This window comes from Gorilla gorilla, chromosome 3, assembly GCF_029281585.2.
Source record: "Gorilla gorilla gorilla isolate KB3781 chromosome 3, NHGRI_mGorGor1-v2.1_pri, whole genome shotgun sequence".
Classification (NCBI taxonomy): domain Eukaryota; kingdom Metazoa; phylum Chordata; class Mammalia; order Primates; family Hominidae; genus Gorilla; species Gorilla gorilla.
In genome coordinates this window covers 164,292,995-164,314,610 of record NC_073227.2, presented here as the reverse complement: position 1 = coordinate 164,314,610, position 21,616 = coordinate 164,292,995, and the positions used below count along the sequence as shown (strand labels likewise).

The window sequence follows — 21,616 nt, the reverse complement described above, 5'->3', positions numbered from 1 at the left end:
AACCTAGGAGATAACACCAGGCTAACTATGTAAATAAAAGCATAAAAAATTAATAATAATCTCAAGCCATGCTAAAAGGCAGGCCACTTTTATTACAAAAATATATAGCATTAAGCAAAATATTATTATTAACCAGAAAGCACCAGGAAATACTTACATCTGCTGAATTAAACACATCTGGCAACAGAAAGTTAAGAAGTGACCACAGCTCATGCAAGTTGTTCTGAAGAGGTGTTCCAGTTAATAATAGTCTATTTGTAGTCTTGAATTCCCTCACTATTTCTGACAACTGAAAGAAAAGAACCAAATACACCATTAGAATATTCTGCATATTGCATTATCTACAACAGCAAAGATCTGGAACCAACACAAATGCCCAACAATGATAGACTGGATAAAGAAAATATGGCACGTATACATCAGCGAATAGTATGCAGCCATAAAACAGAATGAGTTTATATCCTCTGCAAGGACATGGATGAAGCTGGAAGCCATCATTCTCAGTAAACTAACACAGGAACAGAAAACCAAACACTACATGTTCTCATTCATAAGTGGGAGTTGAACAATGAGAACACATGGACACAGGGAGGGGAACATCACATGCCAGGACCTGTCAGGGGGTGGGGAGAAAGCAGAGGGAGAGCATTAGGACAAATACCTAATGCATGCGGGGCTTAAAACCTAGATGATGGGTTGCTAGGTGCAGCAAACCACCATGGCACATGCATACCTATGTTAACAAACCTGCACGTTCTGCACATGTATCTCATAACTTAAAGTTAAAAGAAAAAAAGTCTGTACTTTAATCAAATTCTTACATGAAGGCTTTTCACATCTAAGTATCAAATTACCTTAGATTTTTCATTTTTGATCCTGTGAGCTTCATCTATTACTAAGTATCTCCAATTAAATTTTTTGAACACAGACTTCTCTTTAATAAGCATTTCATAAGATGTTACACATACATCCCATTCTCCCGGTAATAAAACGTCTCTGACAAAAGCAGCCTGTGTAACAAGAGAAAAAAATTACATCACGTAGAAATAAACTACGCATTACATTTACTGATGACAAGTAATCTAGTATATAAAAGGAGGTGGGAATACTAAAAAGGAGTAGAGTAGCTAGCTACATTATGCAAACGTTTAGAACCAGCTTTCCTAACACTAAAGTAACGTCATTAATCATTTAAATGTCAGAACCATTAAGTTTTAAAAAACTGACAAAGTTAACCAGTGAAAAATTCAATAGACACTTAAAATGTCTTTCTGCAATTCCACTAGATCGGGAAATTCTTAGGAGGCAGGTTTAGACAAAAAAGAGGGAGGTTTTAACATAAAGAAAGGAAGAGGGTGGAAAGATAGTTAGCAGTAGCAGGCATCTGCATTCCTTTCAGGTTTATAAATGTATTAACACATTCTTAATAGTATTATTTTAAAGGTAAGGAAACTGAAGCAAAGAGTGGTTAAGTAATTACCACTCTTTGGGCTCCCAAACAAACAAACAAAAATTGATAACTTAAAATATCCAACATAACTAGAAAGGGAGAGAAAAAAATATAGGCTTATCACTCACAGGTAAATGAAGAGGAAATAAAAAACAAGTACACAGCTATTCAGTAGAGTCTGAATAAATTTCCAAATCTGAGCTTTATATACTAATGTCATAATTTCCATCTCTTCCTCCCACAAGGATGTTGTCAACTGATCGAAATTTTAACTTATTTTGTTAAATATCATAATAAATCACCCAATTACTATATATGACTCAACCCGTCTTTAAAAACTCTAATTCTGTGACTATTACCACTACACACATTCATCTAAAAATGTGGCTCCTTAAATTTCCAACTAACTCACATTTCAAAATATCTTTTAAAAACAAGAAAATAACTTCTAATGAGAGCACAACCAATGATTTTATAGAACCACTCCCAAAAGGGAGAGAAACAAACTACAGTCTTACAGCTTTCTACCATTTCTAATGTCTTCTTCCCAGTATGATTTTTTTTTTTTTTTTTTGAGATGGTCTTGCTTTGTTGCCCAGGCTGGAGTGCAGTGGCACCATCTCGGCTCACTGCAACCTCCACCTCCCAGATTCCAGCGATTCTCCTGCCTCAGCCTACCAAGTAGCTGGGACTACAGGCCATGCGTGCCACCACACCCAGCTAATTTTCTGAGTTTTTAGTAGAAACGGGGTTTAACTGTGTTAGCCAGGATGGTCTCGATCTCCTGACCTCATGATCCACCCGCCTCGGCCTCCCAAAGTGCTGTTTTTTATCCACCACGACAATGCTACATTTGTAAATACTAATATTTGCGAAGATCCCGTCTCTTTTATCCTTCTTCCAGCTATACCCATACCCAAGCCTGAATTCAAATTATTTTAGCATCAAAAATGTAATGAAATACTAGAAACTTACTCTTTGTTCTTTATCTCCTATCAAACAAACAGATCTAAGTGTTGGTACCCATCTCTTGAATTCACTCATCCAGTTGTGTAATGTAGACTTAGGAACCAAAACCATATGAGGACCAGGAATGTTTCTATAATGTTTCATGTACCCAAGAAGAGAAATTGTTTGAAGAGTCTTTCCTAGGCCCTGAAAGATTTCAAAATAACCATGAAGCAGTGAAAAACAAAAATATTATTTCACAATTATACCTCCCAACATATAGAAATGTTCAAAAGAAATGCTACATATTTATAACAGTTAATAAATGGCAAAAACTTAACATATATCAAAGTTTGTAAATGTTATGTCATATAATTTTCACAAGCCTCTAAAGGAGGTATTATTATCACCCTCATAAGGACCCGTTTAAGTGACATTCCCAAAGTCATCTAGCAGAGCTAGCATTGAAACACATTTCTTTTGACTTCATACTTTCTCCAACCAATTAAACGTTTTAGCACTATAGCAATAAGGAAACTTTTTTAAACATTCATTATATAACTAGTAGTTAACAAAAGATAAATGTTTTCTAAGAATTGTACAAGCTACCACCTGGAAGAAACATTTATCAGTTATAAACAACTAATGACCTCACTTTTGTTTTACAAAACTGGAAGCAAATAAATCATTGTACTATAAAAGTCATCCAAAAACATGTTTCTCAAATGTATTCTTTTTAAATTTATCATATTTTCAGCGATGGAAATTTCTCACAATTAAAATACAGATCACACTTATGCAACTAAGGCAAGCTGCTTATACTAGTTTCTGAGAGGATCCATTTGCTAACAGTTGTAGACTGTAAGAAACTTTTATCAATGTATAAGATATTTTAAATACAAAACATACCCTTCAAAAAAACTACCAACACATACCATTTCATCTGCAAGGATACCATTGATGCCATTCTCATACAAAGAAATGAGCCAGTTTAATCCTCGGACCTGATAATCTCTCAGTTTACCCCATTTTACATCTAAGAACAAAAGAAAAGCACAATAGGCATTTTAAGACAAGAAATACAAGGCAATCTCTTCATCTGGGCCTACACATATCTACTGACTTTATTTTCATTACTAACGGATTCTTGAATAGGAACTCTGCAAGTTCCAAAATACTAGAGGTAGCTGCCATGGTCTGAAGTGGAAAAGCTGGACATGGAAGATAATCAAGTGCGGGAAAAATGACTGCGGGCATTAGAGTACCCACTCCAACAACTCAGTTCTTACGTTACCCATATACTGGTCTGAGAGACTCTTTGGCCTCTTGTCTTTTTAATGAAAAACCAAGTGTTCCTAACCAAGTATTTTCAGCTTTCATAAAGACCAGATACAGGTTATCTGGGGATTTTATTTTCTTTCTAGTAAAAAAAAAAAGAAATAGGAAATTCCTAAGTTACTTGTCCAATGTATCTTATACAGTCCAATGCACTCTCTTTCAGGGTATACTACTTATTTTGCTCCCCAGAATAATTACCAAATATACATAACGGTCACCTGATTTTTCTTTTTTAATATGTACACAGTGTAGCCCTCCATCTCCTTTTGAAAAACACTTGAGGATAAAAAGCTAACCAATAAACAAATACATTTCACAAAAAATTAAAACAAATTAATATAAAAACATCAGAAGTAAGCAAATGTGTTCATGAAGTACCTTTTTTAAAATAAATTAGTTTTCTTATGTGGGACAAATATAAAGCAAAATGATCCTTAGTTTTACATATACTTCAGGGCAATAATAAACACAATGACATTTTATATAACTTTGAAATACAGCACTACTATCCTATAATATGCTCTCATCTCCATCAAAATCTGAAGTTTATTTCACAACCAATAAACATCTAAGATTACTAAAAATTTGCTTCACAAATAGTAGCCAACACAAATCCAAAACATTAACCAAAGGAGGTCTCAAAGGGCAATTTTTTAAAAAAATCAAGTGTGTTTAACATACACGATGGAGAGTCTTCAAATCGAGTGCAAACATTGGTTGCTTTGGAGCTTTCTGTTAATAGCTCTTCATCCTCCTCTTGCTCTGTTCTACGGTGTCGGTAACTGTTAAGATGAAAATAAAATAACCTGATTTGAGTTTTGGCTTTAATTATCAGCTAGTGTTTAAACATCATAGTCAAGTGGCTGACCAAGATTCCACAAAATTAAATTTTTAACAGGCATCAACCAGTGGACAGTAGAAAATATGAGTACATTTAAATCTGCAATGTTTTAAATAATTATTTAAAATATACATTAGTTATTAAAATACACCAGTACGATACATTAACCAGAACCCAATAAACTCAAATATGATAGTCAAATTTCAAGAACTATGTAGTCAGAAAATCTCATTATTTGAATTTTAAAGTGTACCTTTTTAAAAATCTTTTTGCCAAGGAAAAAAAAGTTCCAGAAAGCACATGTTTAAAATTGTAACTTCGAGCAAAAGCTGCAGCATAAGGACTCAGAAATTTAAGCAGTGACCACAGATTCATCAAAAAAATTTTTAAATACACATCTGAATTCTACATCCTAAGAGAATCAGATATACTACCCCCTTAAAAACTGATTTTCTAAAGTTTTAATACTGCCAATTAATCTCTAAAGGGCTTGGTTCAGTAAAACTATTAATACTTACTCCCCAATTCTGACACTTTCAACAAATATTTTCATCTTATTTATAAAAAGGCTCGTTATGCCTCTGTTGAGACCGCTGAATCTAATTTGTAACTTCATTTCTACCAAAACCACATGCTTGCTAAAAGGATAAGTGGCCTTCCAAGATAGAAGCATTCCTCAGAAATTCAAGGGCCTTCCTGTTTGTTATATATGCTTCTAATCATAATCAGTACATCCTAGTCCGTTATTCCTTGTACTTCTCTGCATTCTGAGCCTATGAAATTGAGTACAAAGATCTACTTCCATCCCCTATTTATTCTCCATAAACTGGGAGATAATTTTAAATTCTTTTTATAAAATATCCTTTATAGTTACTCTCAAAATGTTTGATTATTACAGTCGTAAAACTTAAAAGCTGAGATGTCATTTATTGTTAAAAATTGAATATAATCGTGAATGACTTAAAAAAAAAAAAAAAAAAACGTATTCCTGGCCAGGCACGGTGGCTCACGCCTGTAATCCCAACACTTTAGGAGGCCGAGGTGGGTGGATCACTTGAGGTCAGAAGTTCGAGACTAGCCTGGCCAACATGGTGAAACCCCATCTCTACTAAAAATACAAAAATGAGCTGGGCGTGGTGGCGTGAGCCTGTAATCCCAGCTGAGGTCCAAGAATCGCTTGAACCCCAGAGGCAGAACTTGCAGTGAACTGAGATCACACCACTGCATGCACTCCAGCCTGGGCCACAGAGCAAGACTCTGTCTCAATAAAAACAAACAAACAAAAAAAGATTTAAAAAAATGTATTCCTGATACTCAAAGACAATACTATGACCCTCATTACTTTAGGTAAATTAGCTTCCCATTTAAGATGGTTTGAGGAGTAAAGAAATCTGTTAACTAGGACTTTTTTCCCTAATAACACTATTTAATACATCAAGCCTAACAATTTATTATTACTATTTCCAATAGAATCTTTTTTATCTTATAAAAAAGATAAATTAGGATAATAATAAAATAGAAAAGAATAAAAGAAGTGTTTATTTTCGAGACATCATACTGACTATCCCATAACAATATTCAGTACAGTAGTTTCCAGTTTCATGCCATGACACTAATGCAAACTTCTGAAGTCTGAAATATTTTAAATACAGCTGAAGGGCAAAATTGTCCTTTCAAAGTTTCATAAGTATTAAAATAGTGCTTTGGTCACAATGGATGAGAAATAAGATATAATGAATGAGTGGAATACCCCAAATAAAAGGTATTATGCTTACAACGATAACCCCTTCAAGATGAAGATCATACTTCCCTCTTTCAACAAACTGTGTAGTGAATTTAACCTTGATACTTCTTCTTTTAAACAATCTTTTGTATTTTAATTACTAATCACAGTTTTCACTTTGGGAATTACACAAAGCCATTTCAGGGAGCCAAGACTGCCCTGAATCTACTATTACTAATTAAACATCTTATTTATCCAACCAGAATGAAAATTCTAGAGAATTTCCAAATTCAACATGTAAGAATTATTTTCAACCACCACCAAAGGACGGCATACAACGTGACACTTCAATTTATATAAAAACAACTAAGTATGCAATAAAAATTTTAAACAAGCTGCTGTGATGTAAGTCATCACAATATCCCACACACCACACTTTAGATAAAATACTGTCAACATCTGTATGTGATGGAGGAGCCTAGAGCACACCCAAGTCAGATTCAAATTCAAGTCTGGATCATTCCTCAATGTGATGTTAAACAAGCCACTTAACCTCTGCATTTGTTTCCTCTCTGAGGAATGACGTGACATCTAAATTCCATACTCAACATGACTGTTACAATTCATAAACTATATAATGCTACAAAAAATAAGGCGTTATGCAGTTTTATTCTTTTTTTTTTTTTTTTTTTTTTGTAGAGATGGGATCTCCCTACGTTGCCCAGGCTGCTCTCATACTCCCGGACTCAAGCAATCCTCCCACCTTGGCGTCCCAAAATGCTGGGACTACAGGCAAGAGCCACTGTGCTCTAACCATTATGCGTATTTTTATATACGTATACGTTTATGGCTAAATCATGCCAAGCCAAACAGGGCCAAATAAATAATGGCACTAAAATAATTTTAAGTTATTTATCATAGTGATTTTAGCTTCCACTGAAGACTATCGAAAATAAGTTTGGTTGAACTACGAAGTTTAAACTATTACTCACTCGCCAACGGATAGTAAGTTCTGCTTCTCATCTTTTTTTATTCGTGGGCGCCCTGGTTTCATCTTCAAAGGTGAAGTTGGAGTCTTCTGAGCAGCAGGTTGAATGAAATGTGCAAAAAGTTCTGTCTGCTTTAATAAATACTCGAATCTATTTGCCCGGTCAGTTTGCTGGAAAAAAAAAATTTAAGATACATTTTATAAGAGTATCAATTAAAACTTCAGAAATCAAAGTTTCAGCATGCCTCCACACAATGAACTCAGCAAAAAAAAAAAAGAGAACTACAGACAAATGCAACAACATGGATGAGTTTCAAAAGCACTATGCAAAGTGAAAGAAGCCAAACACAAAAGACTACGTGCTGTATGATTCCACTTAAATGAAATGCTAACTAGTGATAAAAAGCAGATCAGAAGTGGCAAGGAGGTGGGAGCAAGAACTGATTAGAAAGGAGCAGGAGCAAACTTTTTGGGGATGATGGAACTACTCTGCATCATGATTGTGATGGTATTTAAAGAAATATTTGCTAAAACTCATTGAATTACAAACTTAAAATTATTTTATGTCAATTATACTTCAATATAGTTGATTGGAACAATTTTTAAAATATTAAACACTGTGCAATACAAGTGAATTTACTCAGAAGCTGGAAAAAACGCATTGGTCATTCATTAGTTAGGCTGTGACAAATTTTAAAACGGTATTGGGATTGATACTATTCCTTACTTTCGTATCTGCCATCTGCCCCTTTGAATGTTCCCTATTATAATACCAAGAGAATGGAAGAAATTTACTTGGGCAAAAAAAACCTTAAGAGCCTTGAAGACAAATTTTCATAAAAATAATGAAATTGGGAGCCATTAGGCAGCCTTTATACAAAAACAATAATAGTTTGACGAAACAAAGGAGAAGCAAGGTAAGAAAAGCTCAATAAACAGGGAAACCAACTACTCAACATCTCTGTCTATAAATGTTTAAAATGTCAGTTTGGGAATAAATTACAAAAAGACATTTTACCTAGCAAACACAAGAAGTATCCAAATGCCATAATGTTGTAACAACTACGTATTTTTAAAAGGAACACAATCATTTTTTAAGGTCACACCAATGTAAAAACTGAAGCCCAATTTGCTATTAGGAAGGCACATGGTTATAGTGTTTCATTGGGTCACAAATGGCAGTCATAGCAGCAAATGAATCTGCACAGTAACAAGACTGTGAACATGCTAGAACCCCAGTAATGTCCTACAGATGACAAGCCTCTGTTATTTATCTTTTCCAAGATTACAGACTGTTTTTAAAGTGCTGAACAAGATACATACGTGAATGCATATTTTACATAATTACACTTCTTAATTTATAGATAATGAAACAAAAGCCAAGAGCACGCATCTACAAGATGTTTGGACTGAAAAAATAATTATTGTAATTATGTTTGGAATCAAGATAAACTGCTTGAAAGAATGAAAAGGTTAAAACTGAAATGTCTTGAGGAGAAAAACTAACAGAACCTAAAAAGCAGAAACAAGAGAGTATGATTAGGAACCTGAAAGAAATCAACTATAAAATCAAACGGAAATTAAAGTGAATAGCTTTGGACTAGCTTCTTTGAAACAGGAAGAAATGAGGTAGGATAATAGAGGCTATACATATGTTTGAAAAGAGAAAGAAAATAAAGACAGGCCTGCAATTCTTTGTGGAGGAAGATTGGAAATGAGGGCATGGTAGAAATGGAGAAGAAAAGATTGATCAGAGTGGGCACATTTTAGAATGGCTAAATGAGACTCATAGACAATAAATACTCAAGGTCCAAGAAAATAAAAACCATAAACTTATACTGGCACCAATCAGCACTAGTATTTAGTTTTCTGAAGTAGTACTCAGCATTCTGGGTTCAAGAACGAGGAGTGGATAGTGAACTTATCTATGGTTAGAACTAGCAGATGACAAGGGAGCTTCTTGCTTAGAAGAAAACTGTGCAGGTGAAGATCATAATGTCAAAAAAGGAAATAATGCTGGGAGACTGAAAAACCTGGAAGAAACGAAAAGAGTTCCAATAAAGGCCACTAAGAAAATAAAAAGCATTGTAGAGAGCCACTGAAAAACCTCCATTTCACAGTCAAATTTGTGTCATAAATAACACTTTGCAAAAATGTTAAGAAACTTGGAAGGGGCCAGATCATAAGAAAGGAGGCAAATACAGAAGCACAAAATAATCCATGCAATAATAGAAAAATACTAAACTAGGGTGATATGGAAAAGAGAATAAACTTGTAAGTAAACTTATTGTTTAAAAGTATGCAGTACTGTCATGAACATCTTGAGTATACCTGAAGAGGAACTTTCATTCATTGAGGTAACACTAAGGCATGCTAAGTAAAAATTATGAATTCAGTTTTGGATATTCTCAAGTAAGAGGTATGAATAGGATTTTAAAGTAAATGAAAATACTGATTACAGGCTTCTGGGCTAGAGGTTAAGTATTTGAAAATATTCAGTTTAAAGATACCAGGTAAAAACCAGTAAGAATCAAACTGTCTAGGAAGAAATGTTCAAATTTTAATAAGGAAGGACAAAGGAATAAAAAAGCAAAGAGGATATTATCAAGGGAAAAAATGTCTTTCAAGGCAAGTCGAGATTTTTGAGGAATGGTCAACAATGTCAAGCACAAATCAAGAAACTAAAACTAAGCCTCAGAATTGGCAATTAGATTCACCAGCAAAGTGTGTCAGAATCTAAACTATAAAGGGTTAAAGCAGTATTAAAATATGTAGACTGTATTCAAAGTAGTATTCACTTTAAAAAAACAGAGCGGCAAATCTATTTTTTCTCTAAGTTTGATAGCAAAAAAGGTGACAGTTACATATATACATATGTAAAATATGTAACAAATCAAACCTAAAGATATATCATTTATAATTTACATAGTGTTATATGTATTGTGCATATTATACATGCACGTAAAATACATACCATAATTTTCAGATTTTGAAGCTATTTAAGAGATTCAAAAATATTTACTGATTTGGAAGAGAAAGTCAAAGAACAAGAAAAAAGTATGTTTTAAAAAATATGTAAGATCTGCTATGTGCCAGATACTGTTCTGGGTACTGAAGACAGAAAGAAAGATTAAGACACTGTTTTTACCCTACAGGAGCACACTGTGTAGTGGTATTCTTATTTAATACATTGTTATTTTAACTTTTTGAGATTTCAATACAATTAAATGAGTTTAATCCATATAAAGCATTCCTAACAGGGTCAGATACGGAGTAAACATTCACTGTTAGCCACTATTACTATTATTAAAACTGAATTTAAATTTAAAGCTCTGTGTAGGTACTGTTTAAGTCAAGTCATAGTTTTGAGAAGTTTCTTAGAAGATATGGAACGTGAACTGGGACTTGAATGACTCCAATATAATGTCATGTCCTTTTTTTAAAGATCCCATCTATAATATAAAAATGCTGTGAACAAGGAGTATATTTCTTTTTTTTGGTAACTAGCAGAGTACAATGCTAGTGAGGTGCAGAATAAACATACACTGAGTAACTATTCTGGTCTTCACCTCACTTCCAAGGTTAAATTTTTAAAGGTGTTGTTAACATAACTAGATAATGACATCATATTATGTTAATTCATATAATACTTCTATTTGGTTTACATAGACACATAAGATATGGAAGTTATAGTATTCCATATTACACATATTTCAAATGGATATCTGTGCCATAATTATAAAAATTAAACAGACATTGCTATGGTTTGACTGTGTCCCCCTCCAAATCTCCCATGTTGTAATTTAATCCCCAATGCAACAGTGTTGGGAGGTAGGGCCTAATAAAAGGTGATTAGGAAAAGATTACTGCCATTATCTCAGGAGGAGGTTATCACCAATGAGCTTGTTATAAAAGAAAGTTCAGTCCTGTCTTGCTCTCTTCTCTTGGCCTTCCTCCATATAATGACACTGCAAGAAGGCCCTCAACAAATGCTGGCCTTGACCTTGGACTTGCCAGCCTCCAGAACTCTAAGAAATAAATTTCGTTTCTTTATAAATTACCCAGTCTGTGGTATTGTTGTAACACAAAATGGACTAAGATAGATGTTTAGTACATTTAATCACCTAATAAGTTTTCCTTATAGACTCTATTCACAAGCCTAGAACATACCATTTTTTCTTCATAGGTAGGATCTGGTTCTTGGATTTCCTTTTGCTTTCCAGGTGACGCATCATCAAATATTTCCTGGTAGAAAGAAATAATTAAATAGAATTGGTCTTCAAAAATAGTAAACATACCATTATAGACCAATTTCTGACCAAAACACATCTTAAATAATACATTCTCACCCCAAACTTCCTAGAAACTTAAACACTTGTCATCTAAGCTAACAAAAAAACTGATAAAATGATATTAGATACTATGGGGATAACAACTTATTTAACCCATATATATAAACTGTATGGTTGTTGCCAAGATTAGAACACAAGATTATCTTCATCATCCTAAAAGAAAACTACATTTAATACAAGCCAATCTGTTTCTCTTTTTCTGTAATAACCATGAAACCAAACTAAATAGTATAAAATGTGGGAAAAAGTTCCCTTTTTGTCATAAAACTACAGTATCTACTGTGCTACTATACAAATGTCTACAAAGAAATCAGGATTAGTCACCCTGATTTCCATCTTCTGGAATATTACAAAAACTTTATCTCGCAGCCTAAATTGAATACTCTAACTACAGTCTGATTCCTAAACTAGTAATAAATGTTATTCTTGCAAATATATTTATCCTGACATTCATATGTCACAAGCAACAAAAAACAACTTCTACACTGCAAAGTTCTATTCATCCATTAAAAAAAATTGGCAGAAGTAATCTTCATTAATGATGCACAAATCTATGCTAGGCAATACACGCTATAATAAAACTATCAGTGACCAAAAAGTTGTGGGGAGGAGATCTGGTACGGTACTGGAATAAAAGGTAAAATAACCTTAAGTCAAGTCTAACTTCATCGTTAAGACCCTTGGCACTTGTGTGACCCCTATGTTCATCATAAATCTCTGGTCTCCATATGTAAGTGACAAAGCCACCTACCCAGTCCAGTTTACAAAATTCCAAAATGCCATGAAATGCAACCCACAAAAATAAAATGTGCTTCAGGCATCTTGACATCACATTATTGGCATATAGGTGACTATTTAATCAATCTAGTCAAGAGAGATGAGGATGAACACAGAAGAGTTCCACACTGCCAAAAGGATAACTAAAAAACAAGTGCTCCATTGACCTATTAGTATCAAGCAAAAAGAAAAAAAGTAACTGAATACATAGGAAGGCTATTTCTGGGAAAATCAGCTTTGTCACAAAAAAAAAAAAAATTCATGAATGCTGGGTTTACTCTGTTTAGAAAAACACCTTAGATCATACTTCCAAACAAGAAAAAGTCATTTATAAAATATTCATTTTCCAAGCGCAAAACAGATTAAGTTGTGACATATATATTAAGCATGTGTGCTCAAACTTAGTTTATATCATGAATTGCAGTAATTCTGAATTTTGTTAAACAGGAAACTGACGGTACATTTTAAAAGACAAAAAAAAAATCACACTATAATGTCAACCAAACAAAAAATGAGTCAGTGATAAGATGGATAAAAATAAAATTTCTAATATTTCTATACTAGGAAGGTAAAAATAACTATGTTATTCAATAAATTGAACGGCCAAATATGTTTTTTTTTGGTAAGAACATGGCAGAGCAAGATGGGTGGGAAATGGCTCACTTTTAAAGGCAGATCCGAGTTTTATTACAGGTTCTACCTAGTAGAACTCAATTTCCCCATCTGGCAAATGAAAATATCACTAATTTAATACGGTAGTGATAACATCTATACTCACGTTTGAACTTAAAATCAATTTTCATTTAAAATAGCAACTTCAAGTCAAAAATGTTGACTTGCTTTAGGCTTAAAATTACTCTGCATTCAGATATTAATAAGACCTCTGGTGAAACATTCATTTTTCCAAAGTTTGGATGGCAGACCCCTTTGAGAAGCTGAGGAAAACTATAAACACATTTTTGTAGAGAACTGCACATTTACACATAATTGCTTTGTGTCAAACCCCTTAAGCCTTGGAACAGGAATCCAAGTTAAAGAGCCCTAGTAACCCAAAAGAACCATTTCCTTAAGGAAAAAAAGGCAACACTGAATACATTTTAATTTGAAAGTAATCTTATCTTAATCACTCAAAACTACAGGAACTATCAGGAGTTCCTATGTCACTAAACCTACCCTCACCACTAAAAGTTCTTTAAATGATTACTAACATTAATGTTACTTAACCCCAGCTACCCAAATATAACTACTGTGCCAAAAGCCTCAATGGTAAATTACGCTACCATTTCCTTACTGTATAATCATTCTGCATCAAGACTCATCCTCGGAGCAGTATTACTTTCATTCTGTCTAAGGATAGGAAAATCCCAGAAATCTTTGGGCTCCGACTTACAAAATATCTCAAAACAGGTCGAAGGCCAAGAAAATAAAAATTAGAAGGGGCAATTACTTTGTTCCCAGATGCAAAGCCTGGAAGCATATCCAATTTACCCGCCTGGCAGCTTCCCCCATCTTTCCAGCCCCCTCAGTACTGTCAGCATCCCCTGCCCAACCCAAACCCATAAGTCTCGGCAGCGAGTGGTACTAATTTTTTTTTTCTTAAGGCCAGAGGCCAAAAAGAGAAAAGTGCCGGATTGAGAGCCAACCAACTGCGCCTGGTTCTCTAATTCATTCCTACACTTATTCATCCCCCCTAAATTAGATGGGGGATCCGAGACAGCTGCTGCTGCCTTGGTTGCTTCCCTTCCAGTGGAACAGTGCCTGGGAGGGGCCTTCTCTCCCTTCACAGAAGCAGCTGCGCCCCGCTTATCCCCACTGCGCACTCGGCCATCCAGCTCTCGCCATTGTTTCTGCCCAGAACAGATACCGCCCCTGCAAGGACCGGGAAGAAGAAAAGGAGGCCCAAGTCCTCGGACGCGCTGCTTTTAAATGCCTCCTTCACCCCGCCCGTGCATCCCGCTCCTAAGGGGTCATCTCCTCGCCCTTCCCCGAAGTTTGCTGGAAACTAAAAACCACATTCAGAGGTAGGAGAGGGAATTATGGGAATCTAGTTGGAAAAAAACGATGGGTCCCCCGGGCCACGGTAACCAAGAACATCTGTTCACTGAGAGCGTTCAAAGATTTGTCAAGATTCACGAAAGAGACAAATAATTTAAATGTGAGGAGCCAGAAATCCATTTTGCTTGGCTCGAATAGGTTAAGAACAAGGGAGCAAGAGTGAGAGCATCATTTCGTATCCACAGGGTGTGAAGCTGAGTCTGGTGCAGAGAGAGAAACCCGGCTTTGCGTCCGATCGCCACGATCCGGCGAGGGAGCCAGCTCCTCCTCCCCGCTGCACCCGCTCCCCATGCCGCAAGTCGCCCTCACCTCCATCTCGGCGTCTGCGGGACCCGCGCTGGCCGCAGACGCAACCGCCTGCGCCGCGACGCCCTCGGGGCCGCCTTTGTTGCTGCTGTTGCTCCCGCCGCTGGCGATCGAGGCTGCGGGCTTGGAAGGCGCGCTCTCGGGAGGCGGGGGTGGCGGAGGCTCGGCCGCGGACGACATGATGTTCCGTCTGCGTCACCCGCTGCTGCCAGAGGCCCGAGTCCGGCGGGGATGGACGGGGAGGCCTAGGCCTGGATGCTACGTCGCAATAAACTGGTGGAGGAGCGAGACTCCCACCCGAGCGCTCCCCTGCGCCGCGCCTCCGCGACGGGCCTGAGCCGGGCCCAGGAGCTGCACACTCCCAAACGTTCTGCTCTTCCGCGGGGCTCTAGGTTCCACCGGCGCTTACCTCACGGCGGGAATCACGTCGACGAGGGTGGGCGGGGCCAGACGGGTCACTGAGGTCATGGAAGGCCGGCTGATTTAGAGAAGGGCGGAGGGTTGGGGGAAGGGAAAAGGAAAACGAAAGAGAGACTGAGGATGGGAAAACGCTTCGCCGCCTCCTCCTCTTCCTCTGGGAGATATCATCTATCTCGCCAGCATCCAGGACGACTACCTACGCCACCGACTTTCAACACTCGCGAGATTCCTTATTGGCTCACTGACTGCGTCCTGAGCGCGCATGCGCATACTGCTCTCCTCACCCTTGGCCCGCCCTCTTCCAGACCTCTAGCCGGCTCGGGAGAGAAGAGTGGGCGGGACCTCCAGGGAGAGCTCGGAGACGTAGGTTTGTGCGCCTGCTGCTTGGCAGGACGCGAGCTCAGTGTTTTAGGCTTTCGTAACGGCTGACGGTTCTCGCTGTGTCTTCTGTGCCTGACGGGTCGGCGGCACTACCGGAAAACTTGCCTGGGTTTTGCGCTGCCCATTCAAACTTGGAAGTCTTGTGTCTGGCCCCAAAACTTCTGCCGTATCCGCTTAGAGGCGTGACGCCACAGCCTTGACGACGTTTTGGTTACCCCAAGTGAAGTCTCACGGTTTTTTGTTGTTAGAAAAAAAAAAAAAGTCCGTTAGTGTGATTTTTAATTTTTTCTTTTTTTTCTTTTTTTTCTTTTTTGCCTTCTCATATTAGCTGCGTCGGTTATTTCTAAATACCCTCCTTAGGCACAGAGTTAAATGATATTTCTTCTGAATTTATATGCCAAAGTTAAGCAAATAACGTGCCCACTACCATGGAAGTGAGAAACACGAATAATCAATATATGGGGAAGATAGGTGGTGCGATGTAATCTTTTCCCCAAGCATCAAACATGAAAATTAAAACGTACATTCTCCTTAAGTGTTAACAAATATTCAGCACTGATTTTGTATACTGCCTTAGGCAGCCTTCAATGCAGCTTAAGGGCCTTGTGCATTCATCGCCTACAAAATTTAAATACATTGTAGTCTGTTTGATAACGAATCTGCATACTACAGTAGATTACCTGCCCAGTACAGGGTCTTATTTATCTTTTTTTATTCCTCATATTCAGTATTCTCTAAATGTTTATTGAGTAAAGGAGACACATTTTTCAAGAGTTGAGGTTTGAGCTAACTGGTTATGTTGAATTCCAAACAGAAGGGATCCCCTTTGAATATATAGCCTGCAAATTTTTTAACTAATGGAATGATAATTCTTAAATGGACATCTGGAAAAATGTCCCCACTCCACTAGAAATGCTAGTTCTTAGACTATAAGGAAATGTCTAAGGATATATGCAAAGATGAATACCTACAATGATGTTCATCATAGTCTTCATATATAACTGCAAAAAGCTAACAACAGTAGGCTGAATCCAGTATTAAAAGTTATGTCTTTAAAACTGTCATACACCCAGAAAATGAACTATTAACCTTTAACAACCATTAATGTAGAATAATGGTTGTTTTGTGTTGTTTTGTTTTCAGACAGTTTCTGTCGCCCAGGCTGCAATGCGGTGGCGTGATCTCGGCTCACTGCAATCTCCAGCTCCCAGGTTCAAAGGATTCTCATGACTTAGCCTCCAGAGTAGCTGGAATTACAGGCGTGCACCACCACGCCTGGCTAATTTTTGTATTTTCAGTAGAGACAGGGTTTTGCTGTTTTAGCCAGGCTAGTCTCAAACTCCTGGTCTCAAGTGATCTGCTCGCCTAGGCCTCCTAAAGTGCTGGGGTTACAGGCGTGAGCCACCGCACCTAGCCAAAGAATGTTAATTTATAAAGTGTTAACTGAAAAATTTGGTTTAACAGTTCAAAAATGTAGATAAAAGTTGGAAGCATATTTACAAAAGTATTGAAACTGATCGTTGCTGGTTTTTTTGTTTTTGTTTGTTTGTTTTTTGACAGTGGCTTGCCCTGTCTTCTAGGCTGCAGTGCAGTGTCACAATCGTGACTCACTGCAGCCTCAGCCTCCTGGGGTCCAGCAATTCTCCCACCTCAGCCTCCCAAGTAGCTGGGACTACAGGTGCATGCCACCAAGCCCAGCTAATTTTTGTATTTTTTGGGTATAGACAGGGATCGCCATGTTGCCTATACTGGTCCTGAACAACAATTAGGGCTCAAGCCATCTACCTGCCTCAGTCTCTCAAAGTGATGGGATTACAGGTGAGAGCCACTGTGCCAGACTGCCGAATTTGCCTATTATTGTATTAAGAAAACTTTTTTTAAAAAAATTTCAGCTTTACTGAGGTATAATTCACAAAATTGTATATATTTAAGGCATACAATGTGATGTTTTGATATATAAACACGTTATGAAATGATTACCGCAATCAAGCTAATAAGCATATACATCCCCTCTTATATTTACTGCCTGCCAGCATGGTGAGAACATTTAAGATTTACTCTCAACAAATTTCAACTATGCAAACAGTATTATTAACAATAGTTACCATGCTGTGCATTACATCTCCAGAAATTATTCATCTTGTATAACCAAAACTTTGTATCCTTTGACCAACATCTCCCCATTTTTAGAAAGCTTATTTTTAATTTTAAAAAATGTTCTTTCACTGAAAAAAAATGATGTGGAAGGGTAAGAAAGTGGTGTCTAGTGTGGAACCTGACACATACTTAATAAATACTTGATGAATAATATTTTTATATTTACATTAAATAGACTAAAACATTAATTTAGCATTCGAAATGTTTCTTCACTTTTTATAGTCTTAGGTAGAAATCTTGGGTCTTGGTCTGGAAACCCTAAAGTTATATGTAAGTATATAAATGGAAGGATCTTAAGTCTGATAACTATTTAAGGAAAGCAATAAATAGCAAGGAAAACAATGCACATAAATAAATAAAAATTGCCTCCAAAATGGTGATTGTCTTTTAACATGTGCATTTATATGTGAGTTTCTCATATGATCATATGAAAGCTGTATTAGAATCATTTGGGGGAAAATTATAGAGAAAAGATGGAAACTAGCAAGAGGACACAGAATGCTCGAACTCAGTTATCTAGCATAAGTGACAGAGAAAAAGATTTTTGGCAGAGTTTAGAACCAGAAAGGAAAAGCAGAGAAGAGCTACAGAAAAGACGTGAAACCTAGAAACAGCTACAGGGACATTAGCTGTGTTCCTCAGGCAGATAGCAATACTAATATGGTGGCCAAATCACAAAATCCTGCTAAAAGGCTAAAACTAGCAGCTAGTTGTTGAAATGATCACATAATACAGAATTCATGTGTTGGTAAAAGAGTGGGTTGGGGAGCAGGCAAGCCTAGATTCCAGTGCAGGCTCTGGAACTTAGTAGCTGTGTGAATGCAGACAAGTTATCTAACCTCTTTGAAATCAATTTTCTCATCTTTTTATTATTATATTTTCCTAGCTTTATTTTGAGATAATATTCTTATTATGATGTCATAAAAATTAAATGAGACAGTATAAGGTACATGATACAGTGCCTGACATATAGTGAGTTCTGGATTCAAGTGTTAGTCTTATCCTTGAGAATCATAAGCCTAAGGTTCAGAGTCTAGTTGAAAGAAGAGGAACCAAAGAAGGAGGAGGGTAAGGGGTTTGGTAGCAAGAAAACACCAGAAAGGATTAGAGCTTTAGTCATATTCCCAGCAACAGAATGCTACAGTGTAAAATAATGTAAGTGTTCTATCTCCAATATGTATATACATAGTTTACACCTAAAATTTCCTGTTAGATTTAATGTGCTAGAACAGCATGTACAGTACAAAAATACAATGGAACAAAGAGATGTTGCCAGAGGACAAAAATGTGCCAAAGAGCCAGTGCTCTCTCAGCATTGTGTCCTTGAATAGTAACAGAAAGGAGTTAAAGTTTTCTCAAGGACAAAGAAGAAATGCAGCACCTCTCTTCATTGCAACTCATTTTGTCAAAGCTTAAGAAAATAAAGTCTGATTACTGCAAGACAATAAAACTGTATTGAGTTTGTATCTAAGAATGGGTATTTCCAACACCAGATACCAATGATTACACGTTGTATGTATCTTTTTTAGAGTTCTCCCACATAGGTCATTTGTCAATGTACAGAGATTTCAGTTAAAGAGAAACATTAACTGTACTGTTAATAAACAGGTAAGGATATATTCCCTTCATTCCCCTCATATTTAGTCACCAACTAAATAGTGGGAGACTTTGTGTCTGCTCGGTATATATGCATATGTTTATGTACTCAAAGTTTTTCAGGTTTTCTCTGCATTTCTTCCTGCTCATGAAAAAATAATTTCTTTTTTGTTGGACTGGTTCTAGGTAAAGTATTTCTAGGAACTCAAATATTATGATCCAAAGTTAAATTTTAACCACCATCTTTGAAACATTTTTGAAATAATAAACTACAAAGCTTCAATTAAGAAATTAGAGATTTTTATTTAGTTTTTATCTCATTTATTAAAAGGAACTTCAGACAAAGGAAATTAGGCAGTCTTTTGCTCAAAATATTGAAAGTAAAAAGATGGAAAATATATATCATTAAAACAATAGCAAAAAAGAAAACAGGAGTGGCTATATCATTATCAGATAAAGTAGACTTCAGAGCAAAGAAAATTAAGAGACAAAGAGGGACATTATATAATGATGAGAGTGTCAACCCAGAAGACATAGCAATTTTAAATGTATATGTACCAAACAACAGAGCTGCAAAATATGTGAAGCAAAAGGTGACAGAACTGAAATTAGAAATAACAAATCCACAATTATATGTGGAGACTACAGCATCTCTCAACAACTGATACTACAACTAGGCAGAAAACCAGCAAGGGTATAGAAGAACTTAACAACAGCCAATAGGATCTAATTGACATTTATACAACACTGCACATATTTTTTTCTTTTACAAAAGTAGGACTATACACATTCTTTTCAAGAACCCACAGAAAATATAGCAAGATAGACCATAAACCTTAACAAATTTAAAAGATTTGAAATCATACAGAGTATGTTTTTTAACCACAATGGAGTCAAACCAGAAATCAGTAACAAAATGTTACCAGGGATATATTCAAACTAAATGACGTGCTTCTAAATAATCCATGGGTCAAAGAGAGGTCTCAAGAGAAATCAAAAAGTACATTGAACAGAATAAAAATACAATATATTAAAATTTGTGGAACACAGCTAAAACAGTGCTTAGAGGGAAATTATACACTAAATGTTTACATTCAGAAAAGAGAATAGTCTCAAATGTAAGCTTTCACCCCAAAAAAACTAAAAAAAGCAGAGCAAGGATAAATCCAAAGTAAACAAAAGGAAGGAAATAATAAAGGTAAGAGCAGGAGTCAATAAAATTAAATACGGAAAATAAAAAGCAAAAACTGGTTCTTTGAAAAGATACGTAAAATTGGCAAACCTCTAGGAAGTCTGACAAGAAAGGAAGAAAGGAAAAAAAGAGAGAGTAAGAAGGAAGGAAGAAACAAAGCTCAAATCACTAATACCAGGAATAAAACAGGACCTATCATTGTAGACCTTGAAAACATCAAAAGGGTAGTAAGGAGTACGACACACATAAATTTGACAACTTAAACCACTTCCTTGAAAAATTCAAGCCACTTAAACAGTATAAAAAGATCATATGAATAGCACTGTAACTATTTAGGAAATTAAATTGATAAAAACTCCCAAAGAAGAAATCTTCAGGCATAGATGGTTTCAATGAAAAATTCTACCAAATATTTAAAGATGAATTAATACCAATTCCATACTATCTCCTGCAGATAATAGAAGAGGATGATACACTTTGTAATTCATTTTATGAAGGTGCTTTATCTCTAATACCAAATCAGATAGACACTACAAAAGAAAGAAAATGACAGACCAGTATCACTGATGAATACAGACAAATCCTTAACAAAATATTATCAGATACAATTAAACAATGTGTAAAAAGAATTATGCACCCTGACCAAATGTGATTTATTCCAGATATTCAACACTGATTCAATATTTGAGTATTAGTCAATGTTGTCTGCCATATTAACAGGCTAGAGAAGAAAACTCACATGATTATATTGATTGATGAGGAAAAAGCATTTGACAAAATTCCAACACCCACTTATAACAAAACTCTCAGAAAAAAAAAAAAGAGAAAACAAATAGAGTGGAACTTCCTCCTCTTAATACAGAGCATCAGCAAAATACCTACAGCAAACATTATACTTAGTGAGATTGAATCCTCTCCCTCTAAGATCTGAAACAGGGAAGGTTTTCTGCTTATACCATTCATATTCAACACGGTGCTGAAAAGGAAAAACAGTGATCACTGAAATTCTCTTCAAACTGACATAAAGTAAAACTTTTGTTGAAAATCAGAATAATGAACCAATTTGGCCAAATACAAATTTATATTTTTCAT

General features: G+C 36.1%; 1 protein-coding gene across 1 annotated transcript in view; it reads right to left on the bottom strand.

Annotated features, from left to right (window-relative positions):
- The window catches only part of SMARCA5 (SNF2 related chromatin remodeling ATPase 5), a 45,037-nt gene extending 24,537 nt beyond the window's left edge, over window positions 1–20,500 (bottom strand). The window contains exons 1-8 of the mRNA XM_019025579.4: window positions 14,782–20,500; window positions 11,459–11,533; window positions 7,293–7,459; window positions 4,418–4,518; window positions 3,334–3,434; window positions 2,426–2,605; window positions 855–1,010; window positions 158–289 (exon numbers count right to left, since the gene is read on the bottom strand). Coding sequence (XP_018881124.1) covers window positions 158–289; window positions 855–1,010; window positions 2,426–2,605; window positions 3,334–3,434; window positions 4,418–4,518; window positions 7,293–7,459; window positions 11,459–11,533; window positions 14,782–14,958 — 1,089 coding nt within the window. The 5' untranslated portion in view covers window positions 14,959–20,500. The remainder of the gene's footprint in view (window positions 1–157; window positions 290–854; window positions 1,011–2,425; window positions 2,606–3,333; window positions 3,435–4,417; window positions 4,519–7,292; window positions 7,460–11,458; window positions 11,534–14,781) is intronic.
- Window positions 20,501–21,616: the final 1,116 nt, after the last annotated feature.